Below are 27,516 nucleotides of genomic sequence, written 5' to 3'. Positions count from 1 at the left end.
ACTTAGACTTGAACTTTAGTGCTCTTGGCTGAGTTTTTGTTCTTTGGTTGATGGTCAGATAATAAAGACAAAAATTCCAAAACAAACTCATTATTAGACTTGCTGCATCAATTCATCACTACGGTAGCTAGTCACAAGCAAATATATCCCTTTTCTGAATTAATCTGAGGTCAGGATCCACTTCAAACAATATAATTCTTTCTTTGCCTCCCTTGAGAGGGACTTAAACACAGTGATCCAGAGACCTTTCTTCTCTACACAGACCTATTTCCATGGCCCTAGGCCTCTGGGGTGCTACAAGATATACTCAGAGGGAGTGGTCAGGGTTTTAAATCCTTCTATCTCTGATTCTCCCTCTTGTGTCTATGGATACTTTTGAAATGGCCAGTCTGGCTGAGGAAGAGCCAAGTCCTGGATAAGAACCATGGTGCCAATGGGAACAAACCTGTACAGCTGAGATTCTCGGGCTTCTGCTATCATGGTGAACTATGGAGTCAGAGTGAGCTAGGTTTGGAGTCTAGCACCATTACCCACTCAGCCTGCTAGTCTTGGGTTCTGTAGCCCCTGGACCTTTTTTTCAATCTTTTTGTACCTCAGTTTCCTTGTCTATAAAATTGGTGTGATAATTCCACCTCCAATTACCTACATCATCTGATCTCTGAGGACTGAGAATATCCATAAGAAGAGCTTAGCACAGGTTTATGTGTATGGCAAGCTTTCTGGAACTGGTAGGTATGCGAGGTGAAGATGATGCACTTGAGGATGACAGAACAATATCTGTAAGAATAATTAGGCTGCTAAAATGGCTCCGTGAGTAAAGGCCCTTACTTCAGAAACCTGGCTACCTAATTCAATCCCCAGAACCCTCATAAATGTAAAAGGAGAGAAATGACTCCACAGAGTTGTCCACCGACCTCCACAAACAAATTATAGCAAGTATATACACCACACACACACACACACACACACACACACACACACACACACACACACATATACTGGGCTGGGTAGGGGAATAAATAACGTTTTAAAAGATTAATTGCATAAGAGTTACCTGGAAACTGTTTCTATACTTTTTTCACCATTTATCATGGGAAGTTGATTTCCCTAAGCCAAGTTTGTGCCTGAAAACTGAGTCTAAGTTTTGTAGAACAGACAATACATCTGGGCAGGCACACTGCTACAAATCTCAGTGCACTAACCGCAATTATGTAGGGAATACCACAGTTTCTCTGGAGCATCAGCAGGTCTAAGACAAGAGGATTGAATATCTTCTTGACCTATTTTGTGTTCTTTCTGCCACAGTTGTCAAGGGAGAAGGGCAGCAGAAACTTTTGCCACAGACATATTCCTGGATGTTCTGTGCTCTTGAGGGAATCCTTTTTCTGTCTGGGAAATTCTAACCTACATCCATCTGCCCAGGCCATTCAGCTCACAAAGCTCAGAGGAGCAACAAGAGAGAAAACTCCCCTAGGTTCCCTGCAGCAGCACAAAGTACATATTCACAGTGGCCATGGCTCATTAGCAGTGGGGGCTGCCTTAAGTCTTGCTACAGAAATTGTTTTGTAGAGCAGGAGTGAGTTTGGTTCTAATAGAAGTTTTAACTATTTAATAATAACAACAAAAAAGCTGAACATAGTTACCAGATTGGGGCAGAACTGGTACCTATTTTTGCATTACCCTTTGTAGCTGGAGAATTCTGTCTTGCCTTGGGCCCGGAGCTTTTGAAAAAGTTCTCTTTCTTTTGCGAGGTGTACTAAGGTACCTCAGGGATATATAATAGAGCTAGAAAGGATGTGGAGACCTAGGGTCGTTATCAGCTTGAAGTTTACTGTACACACTCCATAATTCCAGTGCATTTACATTTATTGCTCAAGAGATCTCTCCAATGGTTTCCCTGACTCTAAAATACCCGAATAGAACAAGGGAAACAGGAAACAGAAAAGTAATCCCAGCCATTTGAGAAGGCATTTGCCATGCTCATTGCATCTTTTTAATTGGATGCCTATAAAATTTCAGGTTCAAGATTAGATTTCTTCTTTTGATATCAGTATGAGGTTTCCACATTGCTGACTGTGGGGAAGGGTGGGTCCTGAGATTTGTTTGTGTTTTGTTTTGTTTTGTAATTCATTTGGGGCAGTGGCTAGAAATTAAAGAGAAGAAAGAAACCTCGAAGCTGTTGAGATTTAGTCATTGATATAGTTTTGGGAGTAAATTCCTATTTTGCTACCCATTGCCTCGACAGGCAAGGACTCTATTTTGTTTGGATCTGAGCAGCAATTTGAGAGGGAAAGAAAATCGTATTGACGGTAATAGCTTGAAACATGAAATTGTTTTTATTCCCCGCTTGGAGAAATTGCAGGGCACATTTTGTTTAAGCAATCCCTTTGACTCCAGTCTGAATACAAACGGAGTATCGAAACTGCTGGGCAAGTTGTCCTTTCTTATCTTCTACTCAGAGACTGATTTCATTACCATAATTGCCTGCTTGCCTGGCTCCCCTGGCTCTTGGCAGCCTCTCTCCTCCAAGACCCTTAATATCCTTGCAGACAATCGTTGCAGTCCAGTGGTTCTATCTGTAGGCAGAGGGGGATGGGGCTTCAAAGGAGAAAGGCTAAGTATTCAAAGACTCTGCCCTGCCCATCCTGCCATGCTAGTTTTATATATGCCATCCAGTGGTGTACTCTTTATTCACTTGTCCTTTTAAAGTTCCATATGGGTCCTAGTAGTCATTATTCCCTAGCAACTGTCCATTCCACCAAACAATGATAGAACATGGGTGCTGTATTTCTTTTCTTCTCCTAATCTTAAAACTATAGATGAATCTCATAAAACCGTCACAGTTATAAGATTACAAGTGTTGCTCACAAATTAAGGCAATGGCAGCAACATGGTCTAATGCTCCTGGTGCCCTTCTAGGTATCCTACAACAGAGGAGGTAGATATACCTGGCCTGATACATCCTCAGCATACTATGGGCTCTAAGGTCGCCCTCTGGACCATCTCTAGATCTCAAGCTCAGGATCACTACTGGCTTGGCAGCTTCTTTAAGTGTTAGACTGCATATGATGCAAACACCCCCCAAGCTGTTTATCTAAAGGATGGGCACACCCCAGTGCAATTTGGCAGGGAATAACAACAACTCTTCAGATGTCGGGTCAGGGCAAAACGGGAATACATCTGCCCAGTACATCTTGCGCTGATTACTTGGAGTGTGTGTTTCTGATTCATTTGCATGTAACTCTTCCAGAAGGTGTTGCAAGAACTATGTGATGGCCAGAGGAACCCAATGAGTCTTTTATTAGTTTTTAAACAAGATTTTTCTATGCTGATTGTCTCTCAGAGCCAAGAAGCCGTGTTCTTCCAGACCTGTGACAGATTTCAAAAATAGGCTTCGATAATCCAAAGAACAAGTTCTAACGATAGCTCAGGAACTACGTGCTTTGACCCTGCTGCTGGGGCTGAACAGTGGGAGGAGTGAAATATCATAGCTAGAAAAGCTTTGCCCTGAGAGCCTTGCACTCAGCATCTATCAAGTCCTATAACATCTAGCCCGCTCCCAGTACCTGAACCTCTTTGCTCCCTCAATCTTGTGAGGAGGGTCATACATCTATCGGTTACTTTTGGAAGGCAGGGTGGCAAAGTTGGTAAGAACAGGAGCTCTGGACTCATATTCTCCTCTGCTACTTCCTAGCCTTTGACCTTTGGCCACCCATTAACATCTATGTGCCAGTCAGTTTCCCTAATCTACAAAAGGCTGCCTCATGTAACAATCTCACAATACACAGTAGCTTGGAACAATGATCATTGGATTGCTCATCGTCCTCTAGAACAGAAATTGTGGTAGAACTAAGCCAAGGGAGCTTGCTCAGGTGTGGTATCACTGAAGGTGACCCAACTGGGACTGAAAGATCCATAATAGTGTCAGTCATGAGTCCTTAGTCTCAGTTTTCTTCCATATAGTCTTTTTCTGGCCTATCTTTATGCAGTGATCAAGGCTAGGCTTCCTTACATATCCATGAGAACACTGGAAAGAAAAGAAAGTGGATGCTCCCAGTACACTTTTATGGAAGCTTCAGTATACTTTTTTGGCATATGTATGTGTATGTGGTGTACATACCAATATATACACATGTTTCAAATATGTGTGGGTGCACTTATGTATGCAGGTACATGTATGTGCAGAAACCAGACATTAATGTTGGGTGTTTTTGTCAATCACTTTCTACCTTTTATACTGAGGCAGAGTCTGTAACTTGAACTCAGAGTTCTCCAATTCAGTTAGTCAAGCTAACCAGCTCACTTGGGGAAATGTCCTGTCTCTGGCTCCCAAGAGCTGTGATTACAAATAGGCCACCCTGCCGGGCATTCATGGTGGTGCTCAGGTTTGGAAGCCCAGTCCTCACACTTACTCAACAGACAACTTTACCCTCTGATCTATCTCCCCAGTCTTCACTGAATCATCTCCCCCAACCCAGTGAGTGTCACTTATTTCCATTCAACTGGACCAAGTAACTCATGAGGCAGCCCAGGGGACAGGAAATGAAAATAGACTCTACCTGTTGATGGGAAATATGTATGGCTTATGTGCAGGAATGTGGGTTATAAGGCACCTGACCAATAAGTTATGCTTTGTTGTGGCTGTTCTTTCAGTACATGAGGAACACAGACAGTGTTCCTTCAGTGATAGGCTTATCAACAATTTGGTTATCAGTAAACCAAGAACCCAGTCATGTCTAGCCTTTTGCTTATCTGAGGCCATACTTCTTCTAGTCATGGAGTTGGTGTGGGCCGTTCCTGAATGTCTTGCATTCTCTATCACCGTGTAACTGCAGCTTCTTTCACAAGGGATGCAGCCATGCTTTTCTTTAGCACTCTTAGACCTTCTTTCCAGCTTGATCAATTCGCCATTGATCTGACCTGTTCTGAATTCCTCAGGTCACCATAGAGGTGGTTGACGGTCCTGATTCTGAAGCAGAAAAAGATCAGCATGCAGAGAATAAACCCAGCTGGCCAGTCGCAGCTCCTGATTGGCGGGCCTGGTGGCAGAGGTCCTTGTCCTTGACCAGGACAAACAGCGGGGATCAGGACTACAAGTATGACAGTACCTCTGATGACAGCAACTTCCTCAGTGTTCCTAGGGGGTGGGACCATCCAGCCCCAGGCCACCGGACTTTTGAAACCAAAGAGCAGCCAGAATATGGTGAGTTTACTACCCAGTAATATAAAATTGGTGGGGAGAGTAAATGAAGATGATAAGGCCTCACAGTCATGAGGCCAAACAAAACCCAGTTTGCAGTATGTGGTTTTCAGTCTTCTACGAGGCATACCTCAAAAAGGATGTGTCCACAGAAGCCCTGTGGAGCCATCCACAGCCACATTTTTTTGGGAACAATTTAATTTTATTTCTAAAGATGAATAAATCATCAAATCACCTTCCCTATATTTCTTAGATGTGTACAGTTGCTTCCTGTAACCAGGAAGCACGTCATGCCTGATATTACTGGAGTGGTCCTTGAGGACCCACGTGAACAACTTATGTCACAGATTGTTAAAGCAAGCTTCCCCCCTCTACTGTAAATGTCATAACCCTAAGTTGAGACTACTAGGTTCATAAGGTAATAGGAATCTTTCAAATCAATGATTACTAAATTATTTTTATTAAAATAGTAAAAGTTCCCTTCTTACTTAAGTTAAGATGAAAGACAGGGTGGAGGGATCTCAGATCCATTCTGTCACAATGATTCTCCCTCTTTCTTCCTTCAAATGAAAATTTGATGTGTCACAAATGCCCCTGGTGTTATGTTCTTGTGGCCCTTGTGGTTTAGAGGTTTAGATGAGATGTCCCACCCCGTCCATCTCAGATATCTGAGTACTTGGTCCCCAGTTGGTAACTGCTAGAAAGAATTGGGAGTTGCGGTCTGATTGAAGGAAGTATATCACTCAGGATGACCTTGAGGTTACAAAAGCCACATCCCTCCAGGGTGTTCTTTCGGCCTCAGGTCTATGAGCTCCCCCCTGCTGCTCCTGTCCCCTGCTTCCTACTACTTCCATCTGTGTGCTCAAGGTTCCTTCATCATGGACTCTAACACTCTGGAGCAATAAGGCCCAAATAAACTTTATTAAGTTGCCTTGGTCATGGTGTCTTATCATAGCAAAAGCACCTAATACAAGAATTGTGCAGAGCATCTCAAACAGAGATCCAAGCAAGTACTTTTCTATACATGGTAGTTTTCCATTCCCTAAACTGACCACAGTTAAGTTGGGTGGGCATTGCTCATCGGTACCTTCATTAGTATTCAGTTCTTTGGAATTTTCTAACTTGTCATGGTGTAATTGTAACAGCCTATTTCACAGTCTTTTTTATTTTTTTTTTTCTTGGAGTTTTCTTTGTAATATTCATTATGGCTGTATCATCAGTACCTTAGAAAAGGGAGGCTAACTTTGGCCAGAATCAGTGTTGCCAGAAGGCAGGATAGATAACAGAGTGTGGTGGGGATATACAGACCTCAGATATAATGCTCAGATATTATGCTGAGTCTGAGCTGTGTGTAGATCCATAATTATCTTAAGTCTTATTAAAAGCCTCAGTTTCCTTATTCATATAAGGAGTATAATTCTTCCTGCCACAGACTTATCCTAGAAGCTTAATGTAGCCATGAACACGCAGGACTAGTGATGCTGGATTCCCAGTGACTACTTCCAGGCCATACCTGTCAATTCTGTGGCCCCTATGCTAGAACTGGTCCACAAAGCTCAGCTGCCCTGACACTGTAAAAGAAAGGTTTTACCACACCAGATAGCATCTATGAACACCAGCTATTGGCTCATTGTAATGGTGAGGATTGCCTTCCTTCTTTGAGCCCTTTGATGTCACTGGACTGTCAAAATGCCACAGAAATATTATCAGGAACAGTTTGTTCTTGTTGTAATTGTTGCCTTTGCAATTATTGTAGCTGAGGCAAGTTTTCTTCTCCCTCCCAGTTTAGCCAACATACAGTATCCTCACTTGTGTTTTCAACATCGTAAATTAAGCTTACCTTCTGTTACATATATCACAACTTCTCCATCGGGCATTAAAACAGAGAGGGTTTCTCCCTAGAAAGATGTGTTCCAGCCTGAAATCCCATTCTGCCTGTTGACCTCATGAAATAGGAATCCCTGGGAAGGATTTTGCTGGATACTTAACTGGATCAGTGTGTGATAGAGGCCTTAAGATAGTGCAGATTTTCCTAGAAGATTGCTCCCCCATAGAAATGATTAATCACATGGCTAATTTGTGAGCAGTTAAGAATTTGAAGGAAGCCACCTACCGGTAAAAATAAGTTATTGATGGCTGCTTATAGATAGAATATTTTAGGACAGATAGGCATATTTCTAACAGATTTTAGAACTACTCCATGCAATCTTAGCATTCTGGAGGCGTGAGCAGGAGGATCATGAACTTGAAGCCAGCCCAGATTGCATAATTAGCTCCTGTCTCAACAAACAAAGAAAAACAACCAAGAAACTACCCCCAGTCCAATTTAGCAGCTACAAACAACATAAGATGGGTTCTCTCTTAGGAGTTTGCAGGTTGACTAGAATGTTCATCTGAGCTGATATGGGCTGGCCTGCTGGACCTGAATAATCTCTAATGACCTCACTAACAATGAAGGGGCTCAGCTAGGCAATTACAAGTACTGAGTTGGCCAGAGCCTCTCTTCTCCTGGCCCTTAACTTCCTTGGGCTCTTTGCATGGTAGTAGAATAGTTCCCTCCAACTAAAAAGCAAGTCTACATGCTTAAACATCTTGCAGGTCTTTGCTTGCATCCTATTTGCCATCATCCCATTGTAAGTGGACATAGAGAAAGGATTTATGAGCATCATTTCCCACACACTCTGATGCAGCACTAGCATTTCATCATTATGCTATGTAGGTTTTGTCAAATTGACACAAGCTATAGTTGACTTTGAAAAGAGAAACTCAACTGAGGAATTGCCCCCATCAGACTACCCTGTGGGCATTCTGTGAGGGCATTTTCCGATTAATGACTGACATGGATAGGCTAATAGTGAGCAGGTGGTCCTGGATTGATTAAGAAAGCAGGCTGAAGCCACGTGGTGGTGGTACTCACCTTTGATCCCAGCACTCAGGAGGCAGAGGCAGGTGAATCTCCGTTAGTTCAAGGCCAGTCTGTTCTACAGAGTGAGTTCCAGGATATCTAAGGCTACACAGAGAAACCCTATCTTGGAGAGAGAGAGAGAGAGAGAGAGAGAGAGAGAGAGAGAGAGAGAGAGAGAGAGAGAAGAAAGGAAAGGAAGGGAAGGGAAGGGAAGGGAAAAAAGAAAGGAAAAATAAGAAAGCAGGCTGTGCAAGCCATGGGGAGCAAGCCAGTAAGCAGTGCTCCTGGCCTCTGCTTTAGCTCCTGTTTCCAGGTTCCTGCCTTGAGCCCCTGCCCTGACTTCCTTCAGTGATGGATTACAACCTGTGAGCCATAAGATGAACTACACCATCCCCTAAACTGATTTTGGTCAGTGTTTTATCACAGCAATAAAAAGAAACTAATAGTCATTTAGATCCAGAAAAGCGAAGCGAGGAGTCCAGCTTATGCTAAGTCCTCAAGTTGAGTAACATTGTCCCATATGAGTTCTTGCCCTTAATGAAATGAAAAGGAAGGGCTGCAGGAGGTTTCTGGATAGCAGAGGCCCCTTTGCTTTTTATAAAATCCAGCAGTACAACAGTTGGCCTCACTGGATTTTATCTTATGAGCTGCTATTCCCTCCGCAAGTGACATGGCTTCTATCTGCATGAGGTAATGTTTGCTTTTCAAACTTACCCTCTCTCTTCTTATGATGTGAAAATATGAGAATATTTGTTTGTGCCTCTTGTTGCTCCCTTTAACAGACCTGCCCCTATTTGTGTGTGCAAGTTAAAAATGCAGTGTGTGCATATGTAATATAATTCACTACATATAGATGGCATCACTGACAGGCATGCAATTGTTCCAGGCATGTCTGCAGAATTCTGGGAGACAGCAGTGACAATTCTAACTCATACTTTTTTTTCTCTCTGGAAGCAACTTGTCCCTCCAGCCCTGCTGGGTAGATACCCCAGAGGAGACAATAGAGAGGTTCACAGTGAAAAATGATGCCCGCTTCCCTAATGTAAAACAGAAAGAAGCTTTATATGTCTGGCTGCCTATGTGGTTGGAAAACTGTTTCTTAGAAAAAAAATCAAATTTTGAAAAAGGTATTTCGATGAAAGGAGGTAGAGATGATGCTTCTGAAGGTAGGTATGCCAGGAGTAACTTTTCATTCAGTTAGGGAAGTGGCCATTACAATGTCGTGTACACACACAGAGACTCATCCATGCACATACATGCACGCACATACATGTATGCACACTCACACACATTCTGAACAGTAGGCTGAGAGGGTTCAGCAGCCCTGTGAGATAGCCCAGAGTGCCTTCAGAGTCAGCACTGTGTAAACAGTGGCCTTGGCAGCTGGCACAGGACCCATGATTGGGTGAAAACGTGTGGAGAACAATCTTGCTGGGTCTATATAATAACAACCATCACAACCTATTATGAATGAAGGGTATCTCATCCCTTCAAGGCACATGACTGTAGCCCCATGCTTGGCACTTATAGAAGCCCCAAGGTTATTGGAAGCTGTACATAAGCCAGGAGAAGTTATTATGGGATGGTGCTACTGAAGAAAGTCATGCGTTGGAGATGTAGGGCTTGATGCTACAACCCAAGCTTTCCTTTCTGTTAATCTGATAACCCTTGACAAGCCCCCAGACACTCCCAGACTTTTGTTAATATTTACCTCTAATAAGAGAAAAAGTCAACTTTGATAATGTACCTACATCCCCAGCCCTCTCCAGCCCACCCCCTTGTGTGGTCTACTTCTTATTTTCCCATGTCATTCATAACTTCTAACACACTATATAATTTACTACTTTATATTCATTATTCATTCCAACATGATGAGAAAAACTATTCTTAATACTATATCCCACATACCTAGAATTATCCTCGACTTAGAGTGAGAGGTCAACTGATATTCATTGGCCAGATGTTGAATAATGACCTCAAAGGATATTTTTACATTTATCATTAGTATGTTGGTTATTTGCTACTGTATAAAAACAATCCTATACTTAACAACTGAAAAAAATAGCAGTCATTATTTTTCATGATTTAGTGGCTCAGGAAGTCCAGACCACTGGGCAGGTCTACTCTTGATGGCTTCAGCTACATTCAGTTTCTACACAGAAATATTGGGAGGCTCCCTTTCATTGTGAAGTGTTTTTATGTCACCCCATTCTTTTTGGTGGCGTCTTACCAATATTGAATGTGTTCATCAGCCTGGACTTCTTTCATGGTGTTTGGATTTACCAGAGTAAATTATACTGGAAGACAATGGGGACCATAAGGTCAAAGCAAGACCAGATTCTGTAGAACTCTTCTCGTCCCTTCTCCTCTTCTCTTCTTTTCTCTTCTCTGTCTCTCTTTTCCTTCCCCCTGCATTGCTCTTCATCCCCCTCACCCTGTCCCCTCCCTTTCTAGATCTCAACTTCTTTATTTCTCCTATCCCCCACCCCACAAGGAGGAAAGGTTTGTCCCAAGGGTTAGGTCCTAGTCATGTATATTTCAACACAGTGCTGCAACCCTCTCGGTCTTCACAAGGCTGAGCTCTGACATGAACCCACAGCTGTAAGCCTTTGAGCTCAGACTGGACCAATCCCTTTTGGAGTGAAAATGATGCAAGTGGAAGAGTACAGGGCCAACAGGTAACTTGAACATGAGACTTGGCAACTTTTCAAGTGGGGATGACGACCATCTCCCTGACTCCCTTCCAGATTCCACAGATGGTGAGGGTGACTGGAGTCTCTGGTCTGTCTGCAGCGTCACCTGTGGAAATGGCAACCAGAAGCGGACCCGTTCTTGTGGCTATGCATGCATTGCAACAGAATCGAGGACTTGTGACCGTCCAAACTGCCCAGGTAATTGTGAGGCTGTGGCTCTAAGTTCAAGGGGAATGTTTTTCATTCATGGTGATTGAATTTACCAGAGTAAATTAGACTGGTAGACAATGGGGACCATAAGGTCAAAGCAAGACCAGATTCTGTAGAAGCCTTCTCTTCTCTTCTATTATTATTTATTATTTAAAAGGTACTCATTGTCCTCATAAATCTTTTGACCAAAATGGGGCAACTAGAAATAGCTGATAAACTTAGTGGATAGATAGATTTCCTAAGTCTTAAGCACAATGGCAGTGGCTATGACTTAAAGGTTAGTGCCATATTGTACTTACTTAACTTGAAGGAGGGACTCTGGTCAGTTTGCGACTTTACTGGAAGATTGCCATGACCTGAAAAACTCATGTCTTATAAGGATGCCAGCATGAGTGGACTCTCATTCTCAGTAAAAACCATGAGTCAATCTTGTCAGTAATACATGAAAGTTGCCGAGGCTTCCCATGAAACAACCTGCTGCAACTTAGCATTTAATTGTGACCTTGTACTGTAGTACTGGTGCCTTAAAAATTAAATTAATTGCTAACTTGATGGGGAACCGTGTTGAGACTAAACAATAATCATGACTGCGGTTGTCAAAGTTATAGTGGTTTATCAAAATCTAGCCTATGGCCTATTTATGTAAGCCCTTCATTGTTAAAGGGATCAAACAGGAGGAACAGAGGCAATTCTGCACTATGTGTGTCCTGGTCCTTTACACAAAGTTTATCACCCCCTGGCCCATAGTTTTACTGTGTTCTCATTGCCAGGGAGACTACCAGCCTACAGTAATATCCTGGGCCCTTTCATGAAACCACACATTCCAAATGACTTCATTGAAAAATTTAAAAGACTAAAAATCTGATCCCCATACCCCAGACTTCCTTTTTCTCCTCTTAGACATTCTCTTTTCAAACCAGGGATATTTGGACCAAAACAAGAACAAGAGCGGAAGCAGAAGGATTTCCAGAGGCAGGGTGGGGGGAGAGCTGGAGTGAGGTGTTTGCTGGCAAAGGGTATGCGGAGAAAATGAAGTTGAAATGTAAGAAGTGGTGGCCCTAGCTCCATGCTATCCCTTTGCAGACATTCTAGCTGCTCTAATCTTCCCTGTGCCCCATGCAATGAGCTGAGCTGTGGTGGGTTTGGGATGGGTAGGAAAAAAGTATTAAATAATCCCATGAGTGAAGAAGGTGACAATCGGGAAGGACATGAGGAAAACAAGAGGACTGTGAAGAACAAACGATATTGAGGTGGAGGACAGGAAGAGTGTCTAGGGGTGAGAAAGGGAGTGTTTGTCTAGCGATGTGTGAGGTCCTGGATTAGATTCCCTGGCACCAAGCAAAAGAGAGGAAGGTAAAGAGTTGAAGAAAAATGCTAATAAAGAGTATGGGACTGTTCTGAGTAATTCAATGTCAATGAAACTTCCATGACTTTTAGGTGTGTTATTTCATTTGGTTCTCAAAACAATGCCCCCTGGAGCAGCACTTTATCATTGTAGTTATTTGGCATTTGTGGCAACTGAAGCCCTAAACCAGCAACAAATAGAAATAATGGAATTGGAATCCATGCTGTCTGACTCCATACTCTTCCACCTTCGCCATGAAGGAAGGCCTCTGGCTCAGCCACACATGGACACAGACAGAGCAAGCACACAGAGCCAAGGCAGTAAATTTGGATTTCTTGTCAGGAGAAGGTTCTCCCCTGCTGCCATTTCGCATGTTTCCTTTTAGGGTACCAGGACCACTAAGAACACTGCAGCTAGAAAGCCTGTGCATGCATTTTCTTCTCATCCGCCCTTGTCCACTTCAGTCTTCCCAGCCTTCCTGCTTTAGGAGGTTCCAGCTTCAAGGGTTCCTTTGGATATAAATGATTACTTTCAGCAGGGTCTCCTTTCTTATTTGGTGTGTCGAGTCCTCTGCTTTGCTGGAAGTATGGAATAGACAAGGTCTTGTAGACTTGGTAATGACTATCCTATGAAAGTATGACCCCTTGGGGGCTGGAGAGATGGCTTGGTGGCTAAAAGCACCTGATGCACTTTCAGTTCCCAGTACCTATGTCAGGCAGTTCGGAACCACCTGAGACCCCAGGTCCCAGCAATCTGATACCCTCTTCTGGCCTTCTCAGACACCTGAACACACATAGCATATACACACTCACATACACAAATAAAAATAAATATTTCTTACAATCATGTCCCAAGGCCAGCCCTTGCTTGAGGGACCTAACAAAATCAGAGCCATCTCTTAAAGGAATATAGTCCAGCTCATTAGTGAAGCTAGGGTCACCCCACCATCCCCACCATCCCCCACTACCCCTGCCCCCCCCAAAAAGCTGCTAGCCTCTACTCTTTCCTCTTTCTCATGATTTAGCTTGCTGAGTCTGCATTGGGTGTGGTCATTTTGAGGGAAGGTTTAAGGGAGCTCAAAGGGTTGAGGCAGACAGGATTCAGTTCCTTATAGTAAGTAACAGTTTCTCTTTGCCCCCTTTCTGGAGCATCAATACGATTAGCACTAGACAACCAATGAAGCTGGAAACATGAGCTTCTACTTCCCCTTCTGGGAGGTGCTCTCCCGATACTCACTCATAACTCAATTGACTCTGCCGAGGAGAGGTGCCCCTTAATTCTTCTGAATTCAGAAAAATGAAAATTGAGGCACACAAAGATGAAGTGTCCTGCCCAGCTCCACACAACTAGTAGTGATTTAAACCCAGGCAGTCAGCCATTGAAAAGAAGGTCCTGAGCACTCCACTGCCTCTGGTTTAGTTTGTCATTCACCAGACAGCCACCCTGACAAGTGCCCCCCCCACCACCACCCACCTCTCATCTCCAAGGCAAATAGGTAAGTCTGTGGGACTCATTGCAGGCACATTTGGATCTGATTTTGTGCTGTGAATAGTATCTGGAGTTTTAATATGTTTTATGCACTGCTACCTGCTTTTACTGTTTCCTCTGTTGGCAAGTTTCTACCCATGAGTAGTAATGAATACAAAAAGGCTTTGTTCAGGTATATTTGTTATGTATTTGAGGGGGTGGCGGTGAATTTTTCCATAAATCTGAGGGAAAAATGAGCTCTTGTCTGTGTTTAGGAATTGAAGACACTTTCAGGACAGCAGCCACGGAAGTGAGTCTGCTTGCGGGAAGTGAGGAGTTTAATGCCACCAAGTTGTTTGAAGTTGGTAAGAGTTTTTCCCTTTTCTAAAATCCAAATATTGGTTCAGTGCTTTGGAGATTCATTTTGCCTTTGCAGTGTCATCCTTGGACCCATGAAAATGTTTCCTTTTCCCCTTTGAGGGTCCAGTGCTCCCAACAGATTTTCTGCTCACTGACTAGACTCCAGGCATGAAAGAGAAACCTCACCCCTCCAATACCAGACTAGGCTGAGCCATAGGGAACCTCTGTGAGCAAACTGCAAAGCCTCTTAAGTTAGGCAAGTTGAGCTGACCCTGCTCCTAGTACAAAATAAGCCTATCACCCTCACTCAGCATCCAGTAAAACAAAATCTCCAGCAGAGGAGAGGAGAGGGGAGGACGTTTTCTCAATATTATGTACTTCCCTCCTTTCCAAGAATTTTCCATTGTGGGTCAGGGAGGACTTCAGTACTTTTTTTTTTTTTTTTTTTTTTTTTCTGTGCTTCTCACATCTCTAGTAGAAAGCACTAGCTCAGAAGCAACAACCTAAATGAACACAGCAGAAAGCACACACTCAGGTACGAGCTTGCTTTTCAGCACAGCTTCATTTGCTTCTGGATACCATTCCACATTGTAAGAGAGTCAGATTCCTTCCATCCCATTTCTTTTATCCTCGAAAATTCTTCTGTGAACTCAAGTCTGCGGTATCTTCTCAGACAAAATTGAGCAGGCCTAAAATCTCTTTTATTTTTCCTAGCCCAACTATTTTGAGATTTAATCTTCTCTTTCTCGGAGAACTACAGGAGACAGTGGACAATCTAAGTACGATAGTCTAGAAAATAGAGAAATACTGAAAAGAACAGTGTCAGAACTCTTATGAAAAGACATAATAAAGAGCTAGAGCGTCGTCATCAGAGGGAAGTAATGGACAGCGCAATGACAGTCCTGCCTCATCCCACCATCACCACCTCAGCTGGGGAGGCATTGATAGCAGAAAGCTGCAGGGAGAAGGATGGTCCCTTTTCTTTAAGAGTGTTGCCTCTAGCAAGTTGAAGACCACATAGTCAAGAATATTTGGATGGCACAAATTGGTCTTAATGGGAAAAAGAGGGGATTTGACAATTAGGAGGGGAGGGGGATGAGTAGGAGCAGTGAATATGATCTAAACATATTGTACAAAATTATCAAAGAACTAATAATTTTTTTCCTAAAAGATAGGGGCAGCCATGCCTAAACCACTCTGAGGTGAATATCAAGCTATTTCCTCTGTGTTTTATAAAAGAGATCCCTTCCAACCTGCTTCTTTTGTCCATGAAAATTCTCTCATAAACTCAAGTCTGTGGTATCTCCTCAGACTGAAAATCAGGTGGGCTGATTTGCCAAGGCAGATCCCAGATCTGGTTTAGCTAAAATATACCTTAATTTTTACAATTCTTGTTCATAGTTTATTTTTACAACAAGTCCATTTAAACATTGTCTGTAAGGCAAACTCAGGACAGTTTAGAAATTCTGTGATAACAGGGCCTCATCCCTTGCCTCGCATACACAGTGGGTTATCTTTAACAAGAGCTGCCTACAAACACTGGGTTTATTTTCTCAACTAACTTTAAAGGAGTTTTACATAAAATAGAAGAACAGAAGACGTGGTCTTTGATGGGCAGAGAACTTCTCACGTCCCCTCATCTCTCCTTTCATAGGCAAGCACCTTTTACCTTTTTGTACACGGTGAGGCACAAGGCCACATCCAATGCATGGCTAAGGATACCAGAACTAAGAGCTATTTCAGCCAGAGTCCAGGCAAAAAATGAATTGAGTACATTGAGTGTAGGCAATTGGTGAATATTTGGTGAAGGACCATTTATTTGTAAAGCCTTGAACAGAGTACATATGAAGCAATAGGAGAACCCCAAGACTGGAAACCATGGAGAACCCTTACCATTCTTGACCCAACGGGATCAGGGTGGGAGCAGTAAGCACAGCTCATAGAGTCACCTGACTACAGTCCCAGCTCTCCAAAGGATGCAGACAATGTGCACTGAGAGAGAAACCAGTCAGGGAATTGTCCTAACTATTCTCTTCCCACCTGATGGGTCTTCCCACAGGGCAATCCAGATAGAAATCAGGCATGAAGAGCCTATTGATATGGTCTACATGGATCAGCACAAGATCATCATGGGATGGAGACATAGAAGGGCAAACAGTAAATGAGAAAAGCAGGGACTGAAAACATGATCAAGTTACTTAAGCTACCACTACCTTGAGTTTTCTTGTCTATAAAATAGCATGAGATATTACATCTTGCAAAATGACTGCAGAATCCAGTATGTTACTATCTGACAAATTCAAGCACTCCCATAACACTGTATAAGTACATTTTTTTAAAAAAATTAAAAAACAGTCAAAAAATGTCCTGTAAGTGCAGGAATTACAGTAGTCCCCCACCTTGGAAAATATAATATCATTTTCTGGGTACTCCTGAACTTCGTTTCTGAAAGTCCTGTCCTTCCAAGGAAAGCCTGTGACTTCACAGGTATTACCCAAGATAGAACTGTCCCACTCTGAGTGACTGTGCAGACATGAGGACATAGCCACAAAATCTTAGGACTCAGAGACGAAAGGAGCCACTGTGTATGCCAGATGGCCCTACCCAGAACAGTGAACTGTTCACTTCACATCCCCTGACTCTGAGTCTCCATCCCAAGCTCATCAGAGAAGTCCTATGTTCATGCCAACTTGACAATTAGAAAATTGAAGCTCAGTAAGTTGAAATGACTTGTCTATGATCACAAAGCTTCTAAGAAGTTGGGTTTTAATCCCATCCAGGTTAAATATGATAACCTAATCTCACACCAGATCTCTGTGGACTCATGAAAAATCTCCCATCTCTCCCTTCCCCATTTAACTGATGAGAGATGCACATTCCCCAGCCGACTCTATGTCCTGACCATGTGATCCCACTCATAACTGGACCAGCCTCCCCGGCATTTGACTCAAAACTAGAGTCATTTCTTCTGCCTTACTCTCTTTACCCCTAGACTTCAAAGCCTCTGAAGTCTAACAACTGACTCCTCTTGATCCAACCTGCTGTTACCACCAAGCATATTTTCCTGTGCTTTTACCAAATTTAGCACTGGGTCAGTTTTCTTGCTGCACAGCTCAGTTGATACATATTTCACTGTACTCAGTGACTCCCTCTGAACAAGCCTAAACTGAGTAAGAGCTCCATTGCCTGGTGCCTTGTTCTCTTGTACCTTCTACTCCAGAGATGAAGTGTCCTCTGCCCCATTCATCCTAATTTTGTGTTTTCTCTCTCTCTCCCTCTCTCTCCCCTCCCCGTGTGTGTGTGTGTGTGTGTGTGTGTGTGTGTGTGTGTGTGTGTGTGGGTGGGTGGGTGTGGGTGTGGGTGTGGGTGTGGGTGTGGGTGGGTGGGTGGGTATGTGTGTTTGCCCATGTGTGTACATGAGGAAGCCAGAAGTCAGTATCAGATGATCTCCATCTTAACTTTTTGAGACTCATCTTAACTTTTTGAGACTAGGTCTCTCACAGAATCAGGAGCTCATTATTTCAACTAGCCTGAGATTCTCCATGACCTACCTGTCTCTACTATACAACCCAGTGTTGAGATTACAAACATGCTGTTTCACCCAGCCTTTTCATTGGTGCTGGGGACCTGAATTTGAGTCATCATACTTAGTAGCAAGTGCATTAAGCCATTAGTCTAATCCCCCATCAGATGTGTTTATTGCTGGTTTAGCTTTTACAATTAATGCTTAGCGGAAGACCCTCCCCTGCCTCCTCCTACCTCTGCTGCTGAAGCTTGTATCAATTTGGGTTCTACAAGAAGCACATACTAGATAGGAGAGAACATACAAGGTAACGGTATGACGCTGAAGGAAGACAAAAGGAGAATCAGGAAGGAAGAAAATCAAAAAACTCAAAGCCCTGTCCAACAGGGAATGTCAGGCTGAGGGGACCCGGAGGGGAGCCAGACAGCAGGGCTTCCTCCATGCTTTGTCATCTTGACCTCCAAGACCTTGGTGATAGGAGATGGTCAGCAAGTACACAACAGCAAGCTCTCTTCTGGGAGCTCTGAAGACGTCTGGCCACCACCAATCCTACCATGGCTCATGATCAGCATGATGTCACAAATACCCAAAACTATTCCTGACTTACCCTACTAGAAATAACATGTCATTTCAGTTTTGTAATGTTTTGGTTTTGTTTGCTTGTTTTGCTTTGCTTTTTTTTTTTTTTTTTTTTTTTTTTTTTTTTTTTTTGACAAGAAAGCCAAGTATTGTAGTACATAACTGTAATCCCAGCATTCAGAGGCCGAAGTGAGTTCCAGGCCAGCCTAGGACACACAATGAGACCGTCTCCAAAACAACAACAAACATAAGAATGTCTAGGTTTAGGAAAACAGGGCTTTCTGTCATGGAGAAGTAAATGAATCCAGAAAGAACCAGTGGTGTGTCCATGAAGCAGCTTCCTGTCAATGGGAAAAGTACTTGAAAGAGGAAACAACTTAAAAGAAGAATGGTTTATTTTGGCCTCTAGTTCCAGTACATGGCATTTGGCCTATTGCCTTTGGGCCTGTGGCAAAGCAGAACATCATGGTGAGGGAACAGGTGATGGCAGAGGCTGTTAACCTCATGGCAACCGGGAGGGAAAAGAGACAATGAAAGGGACTGTCATTCCAGGTCGCCTTTCAATGGCACACACTATAAGTTCCATTACCTGCCTGTAGTGCCACAGGCTGGGGACCAAGCCACCAATATGTGGGCTATTGATGGACAGTTAAGATCCAAAGTATAACAGTGGGGACTAGGATGAAACTGTGGGAGGTGGAACAGAAGATAAAGGGTGTTCTACCCTGGGGCCGGCCAACCTGCTTTCAGAAGGGACCCCAATGGAGAAGCTGTGTGCCAGCTCAGGAGAGTGAAGGGCCAATGTCCAGGGGCTTGAAAAAAAGGAGGGAGACTGAGTAACATTTGGCTGAGATGCATTCTGTTCTGATCAGTCTGTGTGGGCAAGTAGTTCAACTACGCGTGGACAAAGAAAAGAAGGTCTGTAACTGAACTCACAGCCCATAAGTGGAGGTGGAGCATTCATGAGTCCAATGTGAACAGGGCTTCTTTTGCAGTAAGGTAAAGATGGGATGAGGACATAGATTCTTAATATTGCTGTTCTTGGGAGGCTGGAGAGATGGCTCAGAGGTTAAGAGCACTGGCTGCTCTTCCAGGAGTCCTGAGCTCTATTCCCAGCAATGTACATGATGGCTCACAACCATCTATAATGAAATCTGGTTCCCTCTTCTGCTGTGCAGGTATACGTTCAGGTAGAACACTGTACACTTAATAAATAAATAAATATTTTAATATATATGACTGTTTTCCGGGACAAAGTTCTTTGAATCATGGGCATTGGGCCTATTTATATGCCTAGGCTTCATTTACTTGTTATTTTAAGATAAGGTCTCACCAAGTTGCCCAGGCTGACCCTGAAGCCCTTCTGTATATCAGGCTAGCCTTGGACTTGTTCTCTATACAAGATTTACCTTAAACATATTCTGTAGGCAAAGAAGGCCTTGAACTTGTGATTCTCCTGCCTCAGTCTCTAGATCAGCTGGGATTACAGATGTATATACTCAAGCTTGATCTGGGATAAAGTCTTTAAATAAAGTATGACATTGTCATTGAATGGGAATCCTAAGGAGGTTTTTCTGAGTTCCTGGGTTACAGTGAGACTCTATATATCTGTTTGATCCCTACCTTATATCAAGTCCCCTTCCTTTTGGCTATCATTTTCCCAGTGTCTGCTTCCACTGGCATCTTGACCTCAGAGTCTGACAGACATACACTGAATCAAATGCTCTTGACCCAAACAGCTGAAGGACCATGAGATCCTCTGAGTGTGATCAGGCAAGAGCCAGGCTGACCTGGGAACATCCTGTCCCGTCCAAGTAGAGTGTCGCTGTTCCCAGGGGGCAATGAAAGAACAGCATATATTCAAATCTCAGTTCTTAAAGAAAGCCAGGATTCACAATTAGCTTGGAATCTATAAATTATTTTTTATTTTAAAACAAACTTTAAATTAAAATATATTCTGATCATATTCTTCCCTTCCCCCAAGTCCTTCTAGATCATCTCCCCCTTCCTATCCACACAACCTTCTTTCTCAAAAAACAAAAACCTAATATAACAAACCTCCCAAAGCCAAGAAAACAAAATAAAACCATACCCAAAAGAGAAAAAAAAGCCGCTATAACCAAATAAAATAGTTGACCAACATATAAGTGGAATCCATAAATTCTTAAGTATTTGCAACTAACTCAACCTTTTCTTACTGCTTTGAAAACAAAACATATCACCTTTGGTTTCTGAGTTACACACTCACCCCTTTGGGGCATCTTAGCCTATGAATTTGCATACAGTTGGGAGTTGAATTATGTTATGTTTTAAACCATTCAGTGAGAGGCAGAAATAAAATTGTCCTTTGAGGTCTTTCCACCACATTACCACTCATTTAAGAAATTCAATACAGCTCTCTGAATTAGCTAATTGTGTTAGGATGTATAATTAGGCTATGGTTATCTGTGATGATATTCTGTTTTTTGTTTGTTTGTGTTATATTTCAGAGTTTTATTGGGGTTTTGTTGAGATCTGGTTTGATTTGGACATTTTTTGGAGATTCTTTAAATTTAGGGATAATAACACATTTTAAAATAAAATTTTAAAAGGTGGATCAAATGCAGTAATAGTTAAATACGAGTGAGGGGATTTTAGTAGTCATTCAGTCAGTGACTTAGTCTTTGCTGTCCTTTGTTTGGAAATCCCTCATACTATAAAGTAAGGAGTTGGAAAGATGTCTTTCAAACAAACCTGCCGAGTTCAGGGATGACGAGAATGACCACCATGTGTGGTGGTAATGGGTACCTGCCCGGCGTCTGATGCTAACGGAGGACACTGTTGACTGCAATGTCATCTTCCCAGCAAGCTTAGCATGTGCTTAGAGTTTTCCTGTTCTTTTTCAGACATGGATAGCTGTGAGCGATGGATGAGCTGCAAGAGTGAGTTCTTAAAGAAATACATGCACAAGGTAATCAATGACCTGCCCAGCTGTCCCTGTTCCTACCCCACCGAGGTGGCTTACAGCACAGCTGACATCTTTGACCGCATCAAGCGCAAGGATTTCCGATGGAAGGATGCCAGTGGGCCCAAGGAGAAACTGGAGATCTACAAGCCTACTGCCCGGTACTGCATCCGCTCTATGCTGTCCCTGGAGAGTACCACACTGGCTGCTCAGCACTGTTGCTATGGTGACAACATGCAGCTCATCACCAGGGGCAAAGGGGCAGGCACACCCAATCTCATCAGCACTGAGTTCTCTGCTGAGCTCCACTACAAAGTGGACGTTCTACCCTGGATAATCTGCAAGGGCGACTGGAGCAGGTATAATGAGGCCCGGCCTCCCAATAACGGACAGAAGTGCACAGAGAGCCCTTCTGATGAGGACTACATTAAACAGTTCCAAGAAGCCAGGGAGTACTAACGCGCCACTGGTTTGGAGGCACAAATGCACTGATCTGCCAACTGTCACCCAGTTTTGTTTTTTTTTTTTTTAATCCACATTTTTGTATATTTGTATATTCCACATGAATATTTTTCTAAGTAAACTAGGGGTATGCACCAGGTCTGGGGGACCGCTATGTCCATTGCCTACAAACTGTGTTGGAAGTCATTCTAGTGGCTGTGTAGGCAAGAAGAGGAACCTGGTAGCCATAGTGGGTGTGATTCCATTCCCGCCTCCATCCAGTGCACAAGAGCATAGAGACTGAGGTTGTAAACATTATAAGCAGTTTTTATATATAACTTATTTAATACAAATGTGACTTAAGCTTAACCTTTTCTCTGGAGTTGTCCTTGTAAAAATTATTTAATCGCTTCTGAGAGAGCTCAAAAAGGAAAGGACTTAGGGGAGTGGAGAGAAAAGGAATATTGTGGTGGGGATGCATAAAAATGAAAAAAGAGCCACCTTACACCGGGTGCTCTTTAGTCACAGGGCATTTGCTGGAGTCACAGATTCAAACCTTTCCTTGTCTTAGACTAGGGAAGGGGTAGATAGTAAGTGAATGCTTAGAGTTAAGTCAAAGACACAGTTCTAAATGGCTTTAAACAAAATGAGCAGTGTGATTCTACTATAGAGCCCCAGCAGCAGCATTTCTGCTGTGTCTCAACGAGCTCAGAAGATGCAAGAAACTCAGGCTTTGTAAAGCCCGAAGTGGCACTTTCCAAAAGAACAAAGCAAAATAAATAGGAAAATAATATGGGCCCCATTTTGTCTATTTTATTTTAATATAACAACTTTTCTCCGCCAGTATATTCCCAGTAAATAAATATAAAAGGGGGTGGGTGGTAGGAGCTGAAGTCTGGGAAATCCTATTTTTTTATGTTTTAAGAAAAAAAAAACCTGCATTATTTTTGTAAAGTATTTATTGAGTCATTGGATATTGTGCATCGTGCAGTTGTAGGACGGTCCTGTTCTATGGGGTAGAACTGGAGGACAGATGAAAAGTTGGCTCTTATGCAATCTTTCTTGCAAAACTCCAGGAAAAGAAATATATAATAAAATCATAATAAAATGTGTTACCTGCATCCTTGATTTATGATACAAATATTGTAACTACTCCAAGGGAAGCAAGGCTTTCATGGGGAGAAAACTTCAACCCAGGTGAAAATAAAAGACTTGCAAATGGACTTATGGTGGCTAGCGTAAGTCATAGCATCATTGGTATCAAGTGCGTCTCCCTAACTACCAATTAGCTCAAGATAATTGGCACACATATGATTTTTTTTTCTCACCAAGAACTAAGAAAACCAAGCTAGAGCAAAGACTTAAAATGGGGAAGGCTACTCCAGACATACAAAAACACAAGTAATATGCAGGACAATGTAAATTATTCTTTTGCCAGATGAGAGAAGCCAAAGGTCACAAAGCATAAACCATATACCTTGTATCCCTGGTGACTTTGATATTCTTAACCACACACCCAAGTTCTCTGGTAAGAGTGTGCTCTTACAAAAAAAGCTTTTGCTAGTTTCTACCAGATTGGCTGACCCAAGAAAAAGGGTCTGCACAAAAGCACTCCCATAGTTCTTTATATTTTTTTTCTGTGTAAATGATCCCCAATAAACAATCATTTGTCACTTATCTTGGGTCTAGTGAAATCATGACATCCATGACTTCAAGGTTGTTTCCATTCCTGGTGTGTTAGTTAGGGCTTCTATTGCTTTGAAGAGATGTGATCACCACAACTTTTATAAAGGAAAACATTTAATTGGGATGACTTACAGTTTTGGAGGTTTAATCAGTTATCATCATAGCAAGACATGGCAGTATGTAGGCAGACATGGTGCTGGGGAAGGAGCTGAGACTTCTACATCTTGATCCATAGACCACAGAAGGAGATTGTGGCACTGGGCACAGCTTGTGCATAGGAGACCTCAAACCCAACCCCCACTGTGACACACTTCCTCCAACAAGGCCAGGCCTACTCCAACAAAGCCACACCTCCTAATACTGTCACTGCCTATAGGAGAGCAGCACTGAACATGGCCATATGTAGAGTAGGGTGTCCAGTCCTTTGAGTATATGCTAAGAAATGGTATAACTGGGACATAAGGTAGATTCAAAAAGCTTTATGAGAATTTGCCACACTGGTCTCCGTATTGGCTGGACCAGTTTGAAATCTACCATCAGTGAATGGGGTTCTCCTTTTCCTAAGTCCCTTATAGGATTTGCTGAAGGTTGTTTTGTTGATCTTTGATATATATATATATATATATATATATATATATATATGCAGCTGGAAAAGATTTTTCTCCCATTCTTTAGACTTCTTCATCTTCAGCTGATTTTTTTTTTTTTAGCTGTGAAGATTTTTAATTTTGTGAAGTCCCATTTGTCAATTTTTGAACTAAATTCTTGGGCAAATGGAGTCCTACTCAGACTCAGTTCTTTCCTACACCTGTAATATGTATGTACTGGCTGTGTTTTCTTCTAACACTTCCAATGTTTCACATTTAGATCTTTGATCCATTTGGAATTGGTTTTGTGCATGATAAATATGAGTGTAATTTTGCTCTTCTGCATGTAGATATCCTGTTTTCCTAGCACTATTTGCTGAAGATGCTTTCTTTTCTCCAGTGTATGTTTCTGGCATATTTGTCAAATATTAAATGGCTGAATCTCTACTAAATATAGAAACTCACAGAGAATAAGCAACTTATTACTGAATAATGGATGAGTCAAAGAAGGAATCTGGAAAGGAATAAAAATTTTCCTGGAACTAAATGAAAATATGATAAACCCTCTGGGACAAAATTGAAAGCTATCCTAAGACATGATGACAAATGGAATCAAATCTAAGACCCAGATATAATTCACACACCCATGGACACTTGAATTTTGACAAAGAAGCCAAAACTATACAATGGAGAAAAGAAAGCACCTTCACCAAATGGTGCTAGCAGAACTGGATGGTGGCATATAGAAGAATGTAAATAGATACATATCTATCACCCTTCAGAAAACTCAGCTCAAAAACTTCAATATAAATCCAGTTACACTGAGCCTAATAAAAGAGAAAGTGGGTACTGGCCTGGCACAGAAGACAACTTCTTAAATAAAACACTAATAGCACAGACACTAAGATCAACTATTAATACATGGAACCTAAAAAACTTAGAAGCTTCTGTAAGTCAAAAGACACTGTCAATAGGACAAAATGGCAACTTACAGAATGGGAAAAGATTTTCACCAGCCCCACATACAACACAGGGCTGATCTCTAAAATAAAAAAAAAAAAAAAAACTCAAGACACTAATCATAAAAAACCAACTGATCCAACTTTTAAAAATGGGGTACTGACCTAAACAGAAAATTCTCAACAGAAGAATCTAAAATGGCAGAGAAACACTTAAAGAACAGTTCAGCATCCTTAGCCATCAGAAAATGCAATGACTCTGAAACTCCATCTTATACCAGTCAGAATGTATAATATCAAAAAGCACAAGTTACAGTGCATACTGGTAAGGGTGCAGAGCAAGAGGAACACTCCTCCATTGCTACTGGGAATGAAAATGTATACAGACACATTGGAAAGCATATGGCAGTTTCTCAGAAAATTGGAACTCAATATACCTTAAGACCCAGCTATACCACTCCAGGGTATATACTCAAAGGATGTACAATCATACCACAAGGACATTTGCTCAACTATGTTTATAGCAGCTTTATTTGTAACAGCCAGAACCTGGAAACAACCTAGACACCCCTCAACTGAAGAATGGATAAAGAAAATGTTGTATATTTACAGAATGGAACCTTTTCCTCATGATATATTACCATGCCCAGCCTGAATACAGGGGTAGGTGCTTGGTCTTATGACAACTTTATATGTTATGCTTTACTGATGCCCATGGGAGACCTGTCTCTTTCTCAGCAAATACAGTTGACGGGGTCAAAGGGGAGGTTGGGGGAATTGGAAGGAAAGGAAGAGGGGAGGCTGCAGTTGGGATATAGAAAAAAATAAATTAATAAAAAATTTCAGAAAAAAATAAGAAGGCTCTCCTATAAGAAAAATGTATACTTTTAACTTCTTGTTTTAAAAAAAAATCATGAACAGGACAAATAAATGATGTATTATACAACTCAAATATATGGAAAAATAATAAACCAAATCCAAATCCAGTCAACAGCACGAGATTAATAAAAATCAGAACAGAAATCAATGAAATAGAAACAAAGAAAACACAAATAATCAATGAATCTAAGAGCCAGTTATTTGAGAAGATAAATAAAGTGGACAGATCTTTGGCCTAAATAATCAAAAGAAAGAAAGGGACCCAAATTAAAAGATCAGAAATGTACAGAGAAACAATGCAACAGACAAGTAAGAAATTTGAATGTTATAAGAGAATATTTTTAAAAACTTGCACTACTTTAGGTTGGAAAACATAAAAGAATTGGATGAATGTCTAAATTCCAACAAACCACCAAAATTAAACCAAGGAGAAGCCAACAACCTAAACAGACCTGTAACAAATGAGGAGATTGAAATAGTAATAAAAAGCCTTCCAACTAGAAAGTATCCAGGGCCAAATGGAGTCACAGCAGAATCTACTTAACTTTCAAAGAATATCTACAGCCAGTTCCTCTTACACTATTCAAAATAATAGAAACAGAAGGAGGACTCCTAAATTCTTTCAATGAAGCCAGGATCACTCTTATACCAAAACCAGGTAAAGACACACACACACACACACACACACACACACACACACACCACACACCACACCACCACCACCACCACCACCACCACCACCAAAAACTAAATCTACAGGACAACAACCTTGATGAGCATAGATTTTAAAATGCAGGGATAGTTCATCATACATAAGGCAATAAATATAATAAACCACATGAATGGACTTAAAGACAAAATCACATGATCATCTCAGTAGATGCAGCAAAGCCTTTCACAGAATCTGCCATGTCTTCCTGATAAAACTCCTAGAGAATGTAGGGCTAAAGCCTCAACATAATAAAAGCTGTATCTGAGAAGTCTAAAGCCAATATCATCCAAAGGAGAAAAACTTGAAGCAATCCCACTGAAGTCAGGAACAATACAAGGGTGCTCCCTATCCCAACCCCTTTCCAATATTATACTGGAAGTACTAGCAGGAGCAATAAGGCAAGAGAAAGGAATTAAAGGAGTGGGATTTTAATTTTTTTAAAAAGTCAAGGGTGGCAAGTACTGTGTTGGCAGTACAAAAGAGAGCTTGGCAAGAAATTCATGTTTTCTAAAGTTTCAGGCATGTAATGATGAGAGAGAGATGATATGTCCTAGAGTCACAGCCAAAGTATTTTTCTTAAGGATTTACCATGGAATTGAAAAGAGAATTCTTTCACGGTTCAATGAGAATAACTGAGAACAGTACATTTTCTCCCATGAGCCATTTGCCTTTCAATGCCAGGTCTTGCTGACCTCATGAACTACGAGCAGGAAAGGCTATGTAGGCTCTTAATATATTAAGACTGCTATCTCCTTTATACCACTGAGATCGTCCCATACCTCTGGAAATTTACCAAACTATTTACTTAACAATAATCTGTTGCACACTGTCAAATAGTGCTAATTTTTGGGCCCAAAACCCAGAGGACCAACAAGAAATTCTCAGTTCTTTTGATAGACACCATGACCCTCCACCTAAACTGCCCAAATACAAACACAGGCAATTGCTGTCCTAGGCAACAGAGAAAGATGACACAGCCTCATCTGCCATTTGTAAACCTCACACATTGAGCATCTGTCTGAGTGT

The 27,516-nt window shown here is 41.9% G+C and overlaps 1 protein-coding gene across 1 annotated transcript in view; it reads left to right on the top strand.

The window, feature by feature from the left end:
* Ism1 (isthmin 1) overlaps positions 1–22,779 on the top strand; it is a 76,576-nt gene extending 53,797 nt beyond the window's left edge. Inside the window, exons 5-8 of the mRNA XM_051183148.1 lie at positions 4,939–5,203; positions 10,853–10,996; positions 14,096–14,185; positions 21,168–22,779. Of these exons, the coding sequence (XP_051039105.1) occupies positions 4,939–5,203; positions 10,853–10,996; positions 14,096–14,185; positions 21,168–21,685 (1,017 nt within the window). The 3' untranslated portion in view covers positions 21,686–22,779. The remainder of the gene's footprint in view (positions 1–4,938; positions 5,204–10,852; positions 10,997–14,095; positions 14,186–21,167) is intronic.
* The last annotated feature ends 4,737 nt before the right edge of the window (positions 22,780–27,516 follow it).

This window comes from Phodopus roborovskii, unplaced genomic scaffold, assembly GCF_943737965.1.
Source record: "Phodopus roborovskii unplaced genomic scaffold, PHOROB, whole genome shotgun sequence".
Classification (NCBI taxonomy): Eukaryota; Metazoa; Chordata; class Mammalia; order Rodentia; family Cricetidae; genus Phodopus; species Phodopus roborovskii.
The sequence above is the reverse complement of the archived record's forward strand: the minus strand, read 5'-3'. Positions and strand labels throughout refer to the sequence as shown.